The sequence below is a fragment of the Thunnus thynnus genome, chromosome 18 (assembly GCF_963924715.1).
Source record: "Thunnus thynnus chromosome 18, fThuThy2.1, whole genome shotgun sequence".
In the NCBI taxonomy this organism is placed as follows: domain Eukaryota; kingdom Metazoa; phylum Chordata; class Actinopteri; order Scombriformes; family Scombridae; genus Thunnus; species Thunnus thynnus.
This window is the reverse complement of record NC_089534.1, coordinates 12,328,052-12,341,551: the sequence shown is the minus strand read 5'-3', so window position 1 is coordinate 12,341,551 and position 13,500 is coordinate 12,328,052. Positions and strand designations below refer to the sequence as shown.

The window sequence follows — 13,500 nt, the reverse complement described above, 5'->3', positions numbered from 1 at the left end:
TGGAAAGCAAAGTATAGTTTCACACCTCAGCTGATGACCTTTCTTAATAACAGCATGAGCTAGTAGGCGCTGCTTAAATGTCGAGGTCTTTCTTTAATGAGGTTCTAAATTTACCAGCATGTTCTCATACAGGCCCATAAGTTTATTCCTCATAAAAGCGTTCTGGCTTACACGAGCCAAGGACATGTTCAATGAACTCTGGTCATGTAGAGTTTAATGGGTCTATAACACATGCCTGTGCTTTAAGTTGACAAAGGCATTAGATCAGATGATAGTACAGGTTTTAGTACTTCTCAAGCTATTATTTCCATTGTAAAATGTTTCAGGTAATGTGTGTTTGTGTTTGATAGGGAACGTTTCATGTTCCACCAAACAATGTTTGTGTCAGATCAATTTAATACCTGTTCAGCAGTGCAGCATTCATCACTTGCAGTAGCAGAAAGTGCTAACAGCACCTGAAATTCCTGCCCATTCCCAGTGAGAAGAAGCAATTTTCAGATGAATAGACTTTACATTTCCACCACTTTCCTGTTTTCACAGCTTATTTTAAGGCAAACTTGATGGATATGTTCACTCTAAGCCTGTGTAGCTAAACACTATTTCACAAAACTGAATGATTTCATATGTAATATAGTAAAACAATGCTCTGATATGAAGTGCTGTTGCAAAGTTGAGAATATCTTACATCAAATGATACTTTTCACAATCTGACTTCATCATATTATGATGGGAAAACATAAATATCCATGTATAGACATTTTTCACTGTGGACATTTTGACATGTAATGGCAGCAGAGCTTAGGTTTAATTAATAACAATAACAACCGCTTTTTATAGAGGCAAGCCAGTTCCAGGACCCTGGTGTTGTGCATGCTGATTTACTGGCATGACTTACTGAGACAGTTGGGATAGAAACCTAATTAATGTTATTAGTTACATCTGTGCTTTTCTTGCTATAATAAGTCAAAATGTCAGAAATGAAAAAGGTCCTTCAGTCTATCTTAATGTCGGAAATTCCAAACAGTGTAACATTTTTTGTATTTTTTGTTTAGAAATGTTGTTTTTTTCTAACCAAATATTTTTATATAAAACATTTTTTTGTAGTGTTTGAGGAAGTGTGTTTCTGTTTCTATCAATTAATGCGCATATTATTTTATTGATTAATAATCCAGTAATTGTTTAGTCTTTAAATTGTCAGAAAGTAGTGAAAATGTGGTTCATCTGTGGTTCTGAAACATCTGTGATACGGTTCTGGCCTTGTCACCTTTGTTGCGTGTCATACCCCTGTCTCTCTACCACTGTTTACTGGCTCTCTGCATATCTTAAAAACTTAAAATTAAAAAAAAAAAGAAAATAGTGAGAGTGACCATCATAATTTCAGAGTCCAAGGTGACGTCTCCAAATTACTGAACAGCCCAATAATTAGGAAAGCAACCAAACGGTCACATTTGAAAGCAGGAAGCAGTCATAATTTCTCAAAATACTTATTAATTATCAAAATGGTTACTGATTAATTTTCTGTTTATTGACTAACCAATTAATTGACTGTTTCAAGGCACTACCTTGAAACATACTGTATATTGCAATAAAATCACACGTAAACTCACTAAGGTTACATGCTCAAAATGCTTGTGTTAAATTTGAGTGAACCCAGTGACAATGAAACCAAGATGCTGAATGCATGGTTTCACTGGTTTGAATGCATTTATATATATATAAATGCATGTGCTCCACATTTCTAGGCAGAGTAAACCCCCAGTGTTACATCAGGTACCTTCTGCCTGTTTGGTTTGGTTGGTTTAATGGTTACATTGTGTGTAGGCAGCTGTGTTTTTTTTCCGTGGGCTCTCTTTGCACGCCTGAAGTAACAACTGCTGTATGTTTCAGCACCACGGACAGAGACAGCACCACCACAGCACTGCTCCGAGCCAAAAACACCACACACTGCATCTCACAGCATTTTCCCTGAGATTTTTTTCATTAAACTAACACGTTTAGTTTGGAGTAAAAATCAAGTATCCACTAATCGGCTTTAAGTAATAAATCAGATGGAAACAGGCTCGTTTGTGTCACTTCCTCTAGACATAAAGCTTGCATGAATATAATGGATGCAGCTGTATGCAGTCAAGCTCCATAACCCCCTGCTGTGGAGTGCTGTAATGTTGGAGCAAAGATGAATCTGTCCTCTAAATCTCCCCACCTTCACCCTCCACAGTCATCTCTCTTTTCTCTCTTTCCATCTCAGCAGGACTTTGGCAGGTTCACACTGGCCTAATTTTAGAGTAACAAGGTGTGTGTGTGCACATGGGCATGTGGTTGTATGATTGTGTGTGCTTGTCTGTATTAACTCATCTATAAATAGCACCTCTGAGAGCCACAGCTGTGCACGGTTTGTTTTGTGCTCTTATGGTTTTCCATGTCTGCTGAACGGACAGACAAACGGACCCCTCTCCAGTGTTAACGAGCTGTAACTCAAGCACCCGATTTAAACAAAGAGCTTCAGTTTGTCCCCTTGTGCCACAGAAAAACCACCTGACATGTTCCTCTTGATTTCAGTAATGACTATCTTCTTTTTTTCTGCTGAGCTGGACAAATATGTTGCCCTGTGTTGCGTTGTCTATGATGATGCAGTCTCTGCACCGTATGAATATCTGTGTTTTTCAGCCCACACTATACACTGCGTGATAGATGATCAGTGCTGATAGTGCGAAGCCGGATCTATGCAGAGCCTCATTTACAATAACAGTGTAGGCCGAGGAGTGCATGTGAGTGCATTACAGTGTGTAATCAATACACTCTGACAAGCCCTGATGTAATAATATGCATGTGCTGCTGGCAAACCATTTCAGGGCCTTACACACATGGATGATCCTGTGGATGAGTTGCTTCTCAATTATACAGTAGTAAGAGCAGGGTGTGTGCAAGCTGTTCCAAACTGCAACGCACAGAGGAAAAGATAGGAAATAAAGGAATTCATTATGTGACGCCTTTGGCAGTGGACCGTGTATTTCCATGCTCAAAGTTAAAGTCCATTGAATTCATGCTGGTATAACCACTGCTGTTTTTGTTCTGCATCACCTGAGAGGACACAATCCATACTGTTTTTAACTAGCTAGATAAATTGGACAGGCCAGTATGATATTATTTGTTTATGTTATGTGTTTATGTAAAAAATTACTATAGGCCAATTTATCTTTATCTGATTTTTTCCCCCTCAAATATCAGTATGAGCCTCAAAAATCCAGTCTAACCATAACATGGCCAATGTTCAAATGTAATATAGGTGTGCTATATGATTGAATTTCCCCCTTTCAGACTGATGAACTGTGACATGATAATGTGAGGACACCAATTATAATTGTATAACTGCAAGAGTGGCTATAGAATTATATAGCCTGTTGCACATGATAGTGATAAATTAACAAAATAACAATATTATTCTTACAAAAAAAACAAAACAAGAGTTCATAAGCAATAAAAAAGACCCTCACTCATTTAAATATGCTCAGGGATTTTGCCATTATAGCACACTTGGCCTGGTATGACCAGAAGCTAATGGTGGCAAATGTTACCTAATATTAGCAAACTTTATAAACGTTATTGCTCTGTAACTGTATTACTGAGTCAGTTTGCTGACTTAATGACTCTTCTGTGTTCGGGTTACTGTTATTTTTTATCTGTTAGCATGTCACAAATAAATATTTACATATGCTTGCTTTAACATTTACCATAATAAAAAGAGAAAATACAGAGATACAAGATATGAAAGTGTGTGCACTGTCTGTAATGGTAACTCTCATGTATGCATAAAGAGGTGACCCAGAACAGAAGCCTTGTTCTAATGGGTCAAACACAAGTTATTCCTCATCAAATGTATTGTAGGGATTGTTTGTGAAAGTATTGATTAACAATAAGTGTTTGCTGTAGAGCTTCAAGGATTTGTCAATTAATCAACTAGTCGGTTGACAGAAAATCAACGGAAACTATTCTGATCACTTTTTAAGCAAAGATGCCAAAAATTTGCAGGTTTAAGTTTCTCAAATGTCATGAAAAACTTAGAGCTGCAACAATTAGTTGATTAATCAATTGGTTGTCAACTATTAAATTAATCGCTAACTATTTTGATAATCGATTCATCGTTTTGAGTAAAAAAAATTTAAAGAAAAAAAAGTAAAAATCCTCTGATTCCAGCTTCTCAAAATTTTCTGGTTTCTTCATTATTCTGTGACAGTAAACTGAATATCTGACATTTTAGGTTGCCCTTCGGGTTTTGGGAAACAGTGATCAACATTTTTGCCATTTTCTGACATTTTATGGACCAAACTACTACTCAATTATTTGAGAAAATAATCATCAGAGTAATCAGTGATGAGAATAATCGTTAATTGCAGTCCTAGAGAAACTTACTTCAGTCATGTATGACAAAGAAGGTAAACTGATTAACTTTGGGACATAATCTTTGAAGCTGGGAAATTATATTAACTATATTTGCTCTATTTTCATCTTATAGACAAAAAGAATAATTGATTAGTTGAGTAAATAATCAACAAATGTATCAACAATGAAAATAATTGTTTGTCGCAGCCCCAATGTGGTGTACAATACATTTTCAAAACTCCTAATGTTTTTGGACCGTTTGTTATTTCAGAATATCTAATATGACTGCTTAATAACGCTGAACTTATTTCTGTGTTATCACTAAGCTTTTTCATGTTGGCATCGAGCAGTTTTATCATACAGCTGAAATTGGCTTTTTCCCCTGCAGTCTGTTTGTAACCAACTGGATGTTTATTTCCAGTGATCCTGGCACAGAATCGATAATGAGTTTGGTGTGATAACAGAAACAATTATTTTTTTAACTGATATTTTATGCATATTGCATATGGCTTGCTCCTTCTGTTTCTCTCTCTTCTCTTTCTCTCTACCTGGCTCCCTCATTCTGAGAAGCTGATTATGGAGCCAGAAAACTAGCAGGATATAGTTAGCGGTCCTCAGGGGTTGGTCTGAGGACATTAAGCCCACAGCGACAACGAGCCCCAGCTGTTGGAGTTTTTTTTTTTCACGTTCATTTGTTTGTCAAATTTAGAGTCTCTACCACTGCCAAGAACCTCCTCTGCCACTCAGGCACTCCAGAACCGTGGTGACAAGGCTGCTTTTAGCCAAATCCAATTTAATCTCCATTGGCGGTAGTGGATAAAGCTGTCTCCATCTCCCCCAACAGAGGCCAAGGAAGGCCAGCCACTCCACTGGGAGCTGCTCATTCAACACACAAGGATATAATGCACACTCGAACGCAACTTAACACACACACACACACACACACATATGCACAGACAAAAGATGAAGAGGGAGCTCTAAACTAACAGTCTAACATGCACAAATGTATGTGCAGAGGTACTCTTTTTCTCCTCCCCTCTCCTTTCCTCTCTCTCCCAGTTGTGTGTTTCTGCAGTCGGGGAAATGATGTCACTGTTATGGAAATTAGATAATGAAATGAAAAAAGAGAGGCACATCTGAGACTCCTGCTTCAAGCCTCCAGCTCCTCCGCTCCTTTTTATATATTTATTTTTTTTTCTTTTTAACTTATAGCTACCAGGGAGCTGTGTGTATATGTGTGTGTGTGTGAGTGTGAGTGCAGGCAGATGGTTTGGTGGGTGGGGAAGTGCAGGGGTAGTGACACTACAGCCAGAGATACACATTTATGCAAATTTCTTAACCTACAGGTTCATTTGCTCAACATTGTAATGACGCTGTTTAATCACAAGTGCTTGTAAAGCAGGTAAACAAGTGATTTCAGAATAACTCTGCATTAGTTTGACTGTAAAGATCCACTCAATATTTCGCATTGATTTTTTTTTCCCTCCGCTGTTTTGCACTTCTCACATCAGCGTGAGTGGCAGATGTGCTTCTTATGCCAACGCCAATTCCCCTAACAGCAGGGAAAACAAGATGAGAAAAAGTGTCTAATTAACATCCAAATGTGCCACCAGCAGAATAGGTTTTCTCAGCTCATTGCTCCCAAATGACCTCTGCTCTGCCACTCTACATACATGACCACTCATTCATTTAACATCTTGTAATTTTGCTTTGGAGGGATGTAACCTTGTAATGAGAGAGGGATTGGAAGAAGGTGCTCTAGCAAAGTTGAATATAGATTAATTGGCCTTGAATGTGGACATGTAACTTTTTAATAGAGTTTTAATGAGTGTTGGAGGATGACTTTGATACAAATAGAGGTTTTAGGGGACTACTGGGGGGTTAATTTTACCATCCATCCCCCACATTTTTTTTGAAATCTGCATCTGCAAAAGGTGCTATTTTGATAAAAGGACTGGCAGCAACTAAAGCAGTAGTTCCCAATGTAGGTGCCTTGAGGGTTGGCCAAGGGTGACACAAGCTTTTTCATGTCATTCTACATTTATTCTGCACCTCTTCACCATGTAAAATTGAGGTGACATTCACATTAATCATGCTGTATGTTACATTTTTAAACATATTAAAGCACTAGAAGAAGCAAAAAAAAAATAAATCACTGTGTTCAAAATGTTTAATATCCTGTAACACCTCAACTAACTCACAGTTACCGGTTGTCAAAGTAGCGCAACATGCTTTACGGCTTTTGAGTTTTTCAGGTGCTCAGCAGTCAGGAAAAAAAAATTTAAGAAGGGTCTAAAAAACACTTTGGAACCACTGAACTAAAGCACTAACTTGAGTACTTCCCTTTTATAGTACTTTATAATTCTACACCACTACATTTTAGACAGAAATATTACTACTATTACTACTACTATACTTTTTACTTTTACATACAAAACATATCAAGTATGATGCATTGTTATATGTTGTATCAAATAGTTCAAATTATCTCTACGTGAACCAACTACAACATGAAATACTTACACTGCTTACACATTAATGCATCAATAATAATAATATTATTAATATATTATTATTATTAATATAATAATCCAATAATATACTGTATGCCTTAACGTGATGCTCTGAATGGGGTCGATCTTTATAATAATCACTTTTGCTGAAATGAAATAATGAATGTAGGACTTTTACTAATAAAGGAGCATTTTGTACATTGTAGTATTTCCGCTTTTACTTGACTGGTTTGAAACCATACAGCGTCAACATTCAGAATTGGTGGAAAAACTTTTTTGTCGATTTTAGAAATTCTCAAGGCCAGAATGTTTAGCAAATCTATAAATGTTGATTGTTCTGCCAGTGTGTTGGGAAATTAAACTAATTTAAATAATTATAAGTTGCCAGGGTCAAGCCTTAGCAAAACACTATAGCCGCAATTTTGCACATCACTTGCTTTCTACACTGCAAGAAAATACTTTACATGAAATTAAAGGAAACCAGTGTATTTTTTTTTTATTTACCTTAGCGTTACTTTCTTATTTACACACAAACAGGTATGTTGCACAGCCTGAAAAATGACATTTCCATAACACTATAACATTTCTGGTGTATAATAGGCTAGAGAATCCTTGTCCACATAATAATCTGGATGTAGTTAAGATCCAAATCCAAGAACATTAATGTGCTCTGCTGCATATTCTATGAATCGTTACTGTCAGTGGAGTGAGTATATAGCGGCTTTCATGAAAACTAAACAAACAGGAAATTATGTAGTAATGACAGTGATTTAAGTTCGTGCTTTGGGCGAGGTGATTTGAAAGGATATGTGCAACTGCAAGAGCATTATTGTGCTCATTATGTATGCTTAACAGAGGGTTATTTGCTTCCGACGCTGTAAGCTTAGTGTTGTCTGTGTATGCGTAAAGAACCGTTGAGTGTTTATATGTGTGTGTGTGTGTGTGGCCGTCGCAGTAACAGCTATAGCAGTTGAACACCATTAATTACGGGTGTTTTCCTACTTTCCTCCAGGACCGATAGCATGCTGCAGAGATACTGGCTCATTGGAGTAAATGGCATTAGTACTTTGTTTCGCTTGTACCCTGGGGTCTTGTTTCTAAGCCTTTTTTGTTTTAAGTGGCAGCCTCGCGTGAAGCTCCGTTACACTGAGCCTATTTCTCAAGTCCTTATCCCCCCCTATGGAATTCTCCACCAGTGTATTTGTCTCCAAATGAACAGAGGCTAAGAAGAAATGGTAAGAGTAAGAGCTATCCAACAATGCTTATGAGTAGCCAACATCTCGCAGTTAGCATTGATATCAGTGTTCAGCAATCTGTGTAGCATTTCGCCAGGCACGATGGAGCTAACAAGCTGAGGGGGGCAGGAATGAGACAAACAGCATGGTTGGTAACAGGGAGGGACAATCGGTTAGCGCGTGGCTAAGGATACACTCTGGCTGAGACTCCCAACACAGCATTGGGGAGGAGTGTCGCCATGCTCTTTAGCATTACAGCCTGGATCGAGGTAGAACTGAGTCTGTTGCTGGGGGGTTGTGTCTCGATGGTTACCCTAGATTTGTGAAACTATTGTGGGAAAAATAATATTGTTTTATGGTGTTACAATACTGTGGTTAAGGTCTTGTTAGGTTTAGGCACAAAAAAACATTTGGTTAGGGTTAGGGAAAGATCATGGTTTGGGTTAAAATGATCACAAATTTCACAAATCTAAGATTACCGTCTAAACACAACCCTGCTGGGGCCGAGCCTGCCGAGAGAGGCCCACACAGGAAGCTGCTCCTGCAACATGAAACGCACACCACAGTCTGTAACTCCTGGTGATTTCTGCTTGATTTTTATTTTTATTTTTTCCCCAATTTGTACTCCCCCTTCTAATCATATCCCGTATCCGCTCTCTAAATCATCTCATCCCCAAAACTCTTCACTAATCATGTAAGTTGGAGAGGAATAAATGCTTAACAGATGCTAGTATTATCAGGGGTTGGTTACATGCAACTGTGCTTTCACAGCTCAGTGGAACTGATTGTTTTGGGCGATTTACCAAAGATGTCTCGTTCCTCCTCTCCTGTTTACCCCTTGCACTCTCTGAATGTCCCAGTGTATGTTGGGCTTTGGACAGACTGAGCTGTCCATCCTTGCAAGAGTCAACTAAGTGGAGAAGAAAAACCCCTGTTTCTGGCATTTTTATATGCATAATTGCATTATATTAGGAAATTATATGCTAAAGTGAATGTGCTTTAAGTTCTGTTCCACAATTAGATATCCACCAATTTAAGTATGGACACCCACTTTCCAAATTGCGTCCAAGTTGTGAAAAATTTTGCTCTAATATTGAACTTTTGTGAGGTATCAAAATCACCCAGAGGCATGTGCATGTAACAGTGTAATTACATTTCTGCCTATTTTTAAAGAATTTAATTTTTCTCTTTTTGATAGTGGATATTTATGTAAAGGATTTTGTAATTATACCAGGTTTTAAATTCATTCTGATATCTTCCCGTATACAAGGATTGGAGGAAGACCAGGAGAGAGAATGAGAAATTTTACGCACCGTCAGTTGTTTATTGGTCATATGCTTCACTCTGCACTTGAATTGCTTGCTGCAAACTAATTTGATTAAGACCCAAACTGACTGTCACTTTGAATCAAACTGGAGTGATATTGATTGATTGGTTAATGCGCCTGCCATAACTACTGTATCTATTTTCCTCATCTTTGTGTGAAAATGTGGTCAGGATCATGTTGCAGTCTTTCCAGGGCCAAGGTGAATCAGAAGAGGTCTGTTGCTACTGTTGTGGGTCACCAGGTCAAATATTCAATTAAAAAAAACAAAACAAAAGAAGCAAAAAAAAGATGTGTGGCCCCTTGACATCTCTCATGATAAAAATACCCCTGAGGATGGGCAACCTGAATCTGTCTCAGTTTAGCTCAGTTAAAAGCCCAGTCTGTAACTTTGGATCACTTAAATCGCACAAATTTGAGGTATATTGATATAAGAGATTATATATAAGAGAGTATATATGGAAAATAAACATTTGTGTTTTACATTGGATTATATTGAACATTTCTCTTGTGTTTATAAGCATTACAGATGCATTTAGCTGCATGAGAAAGCATTAATAACTTGCAAATAGATATGGATGTGTTGTCAGTGTATTAAAAGACTTGTCAGTTCATTTGACAGTAATAGCCAGTGTGCTTCGAGTCCTCTTGAGTTTGAGTTTTGTTGGTGGGATGACATCTTTGTTTGATTAAATAACACACTGTGTCTTTAAGAGCCAATCAAAGTCATAGGGTATGCTCAGGTTGCATTGTAATGGTATGTACTGGCACTACTTTGTATTGCAAACAAGTGACTTACCGAACCTAATTTTTCAGTTCTTTTTATTCCCAAATTTATGCATGCAAAGGTAAATACTTACAGTAAAACATTCTTGTTTACATTTTCTCTATTTCTCATCTTTCTCGGTGCAAATAAAAAAATTAAATAAACAAAAAAAACATTGAAGATTGTGGGTCATCTTGTTCCTTAACTAATGCTGCTAATTGTAAAAAAAATATTAATGTCTGGCCTAAATATGATTGGTTCAACATTTAAAAAAGAGAAATAAAACCTTACACTGTTTTTAAAACCATGATTGACAAGACACTTGGCAGCACAAACCATATCAGTACCACATGTTTGTGAAAGTGCTACTATAATATTATAAGTTACTTGTAATAAAAATTACAAAACAATAAAAGGCAGTTAAAGTGAGTAATTTTCCTCGACATTGCATTTGATATTCTGGCAACGACTGAAAAGTCGAACCAAAGTGAACGAATGCTATAAGATAAATATCTGTCATTTGTTTTTTTGGTTTTTTCATTTTCTCCTCTACAACTGCCTCTGGTTAGCAGTGTGTTCGGTGGCTTGCAGCACAAATGTTGCCACAAAGCTTTGGAGTAGGCTCGATTTAAGTGAGACAACCTCTTAATCAATACACCATCTGTTTTGCTAAACTGCTCATTCCTTCAGAAATGACCAGAATGATAACACACATGGTGCTTTTTTTTTTTTTTCTCCACAGCACCTCCGAGTGTCCGCATTATACACTCAGGGCATGCCTGTAATGTTGAGGAGGAGAGGCACACGGAGCGAGTCTACACCATCAGAGAGGGAGAGACGCTGGAGCTCACCTGTCTGGTGACAGGGCATCCTCGGCCACAGGTAAGGAAGTGACAGCGTTGATAAAAATAGATACACAAGGGAATCATGAGACAAGATGCTAATTTCGTTGCCCATCTTCCCTCCTGTCTGTTTCTCTTTTCGTCTCTCTCCTTCAGCGAGCTTTCCTTTTAATACCGTATTAACATCATTGAGTGGCACACCACGTACCTCTGCACTAAACCAGCTTAAAAGTTTAATCCTTTAATTATTGATGGTTTAGGTTGCATTGTGCACCTGCATGTTGATAATGAAAGCGTCCAAGTATAATGAGAATGCAGAAACAAAACAGCCTAAACATCTGCCAAAACAAAATGTACTGAGTGAGAAAGAGGCCACAGTAAAAAGACTCTGGGTCATGTGAATGCACATGGGTCCTCGGCATCTGAAAAATAGTTTTTCTCAAACTCTTTTAATATTTACTGTTGTGATCTGGACTAATTAAAAAACCTTCCACCTTTTTCTGAGGAAAGTAAGCTCCTAATTTGCTCTTGTCTGCTTACTTCTTATTGCTTTACTCATCCAGTGGTAGAAAACAGGGCATGAAAAAAAAGATGTTTTGCTTTTTTTATCTTAGAAATGTGTATAAAAATGTGTTAATAAAAGACAGACAATAGCCGAAACAAGATCCCGTCTACTTGCTTTTACAAAACATCAACTAACTTGATCCACGCAGGTATAAATGTCAGCTCCGCCACAAATGACTTAAACATCACATTTTGTTCTTGTATTAATCTGGACAGGATTTGCACACACTAACCTTTCGAACATTAATCGAATGTTGTTTCCAATTTGCTTGATAACACAAATTACTCAGAATTCAGGAGTATCTGCAGACAGGCCTGAGCTCATTTACATTAATTAATATAATTCCCCTTTTGATCGATAGACAGGGCCATTGCTTTGTACGCTTCCCCTCTGGATGCCAAGGCGAAGAGCATATTGATTTTTATATTTCAATTGAAAAGGTGAGGCCTCTTAAATTAGCGAGGGGTTCAGGCATACCATTCATCGCCTGCCGTCGTCAGGGAGGACAACTTCGCCCTCAACATCTCTGTCTTTCCTCTTAATTAGAATTTCTGAAAAACAGAGCAGAGCGAAGGGAGGGGGAGAGAAGAGTGGGAGATCAAAAGCCCTGCATGGCTGTGGCAGGAGAGGCAGGATCTCCTTTGAAACAGAGTCATTATGAGACTCACGCAGATCCCCTGGCACAGCGGGTCTCGGCTGTGTCTCTCTGGACTTTGGGATGTGTCAGCTTTGTCCCCTCTGGTAGCGGCATGGGACCGGGGGCAGCACAGACTCATTCTGAGTGGTTTCGGAAGTTGAGGAGGTTATCTGGGGTGGCAGTAGACCTAAGGCTGGTTTTGTAATGTTAGTGGAAAAACACAAGGGTACGCGACCTCATCGGAAACAGACTTGCGAGTTAATACAGCAATAACACTTCCATCTTTTCATTAGAATTAAATATTAATCCTCAGAACATGTTCCGAGTCTTCCTCCGCCCCCAAGTTCCAAATTTGAATTTAGCTGAGTTTCTTCATCTTTTAAGAGCGTATGCAGGGACCCTTTTCAGAGGTTGCAGTCAATGTGTCCTGTCTTGATAAATGGGAAAGTTGGTTCTCCTGTCTGTGGAATCATTCCTCAAATGTGTTTTCTTGAACAACTTCCATACCAAGAGTAACTTAAACCACACTTACCATCTGGACCATAATATCACAGGGGGCCAAGTCACACTACTTGATCACTGTAAATGGCTTCAATTAGTTCTGCATTAGCAAATCACAAAATTGCTTTTTTCATCGTTACTGTCCAGATTTCAAGTCTCTTTCCCTGACTTTGAGAGACCATAGCTCCTGTGATGATAGACTGAGGCTGAGGGGTGGTGTTGTGCCAAGTATAACATCAGGACCACAAAGGACCAACCACAGAGTAAATGGGGCCACGGTTGGCAATTTCGCCACCATTTAATTCTCCGCATGTCTATCAATATGCACACTCCTTAAATTACATACACGCCCCCTCAGGCCTTCCCACTGATGGACTCTCTGGATTCTGTCCAACCAGGCGGCAGCAGATTCCTCACGGCGCCAACCCCCCCCCCTGTCAGCCACGTGCACATCCGCCCACCCACCTCGGGAGGAAAAACAGAGGCTTTCTAATAATAAAATCATACTTGCATCCAACCTCACAAACACAAAGACACACACACACACTTGTGACAGCGGCAACACTTGTCTGCCTTTCCATTTAATTGTCAAATAAATATATGTTCCTGTCAGTCACCCGCACACCGTATAATGCGTGCTTTTTCACTGCTGCCTCGTGGGTTTGGCATTTGAAGGTGTTACTATGGGCTGTGCAGGAAGACTGAGACTGTTGGCATCTGGCAAGCTCCGAGGGCAATGA

At 38.6% G+C, this 13,500-nt stretch overlaps 1 protein-coding gene across 4 annotated transcripts in view; it reads left to right on the top strand.

Moving 5' to 3' along the window:
• LOC137169221 (MAM domain-containing glycosylphosphatidylinositol anchor protein 2-like) overlaps positions 1–13,500 on the top strand; it is a 182,580-nt gene that overhangs the window by 47,935 nt on the left and 121,145 nt on the right. For all 4 annotated transcript variants that reach the window (XM_067572274.1, XM_067572273.1, XM_067572272.1 and 1 more), the window contains exon 2: positions 10,958–11,097. In XM_067572274.1, the coding sequence (XP_067428375.1) occupies positions 10,958–11,097 (140 nt within the window). The remainder of the gene's footprint in view (positions 1–10,957; positions 11,098–13,500) is intronic.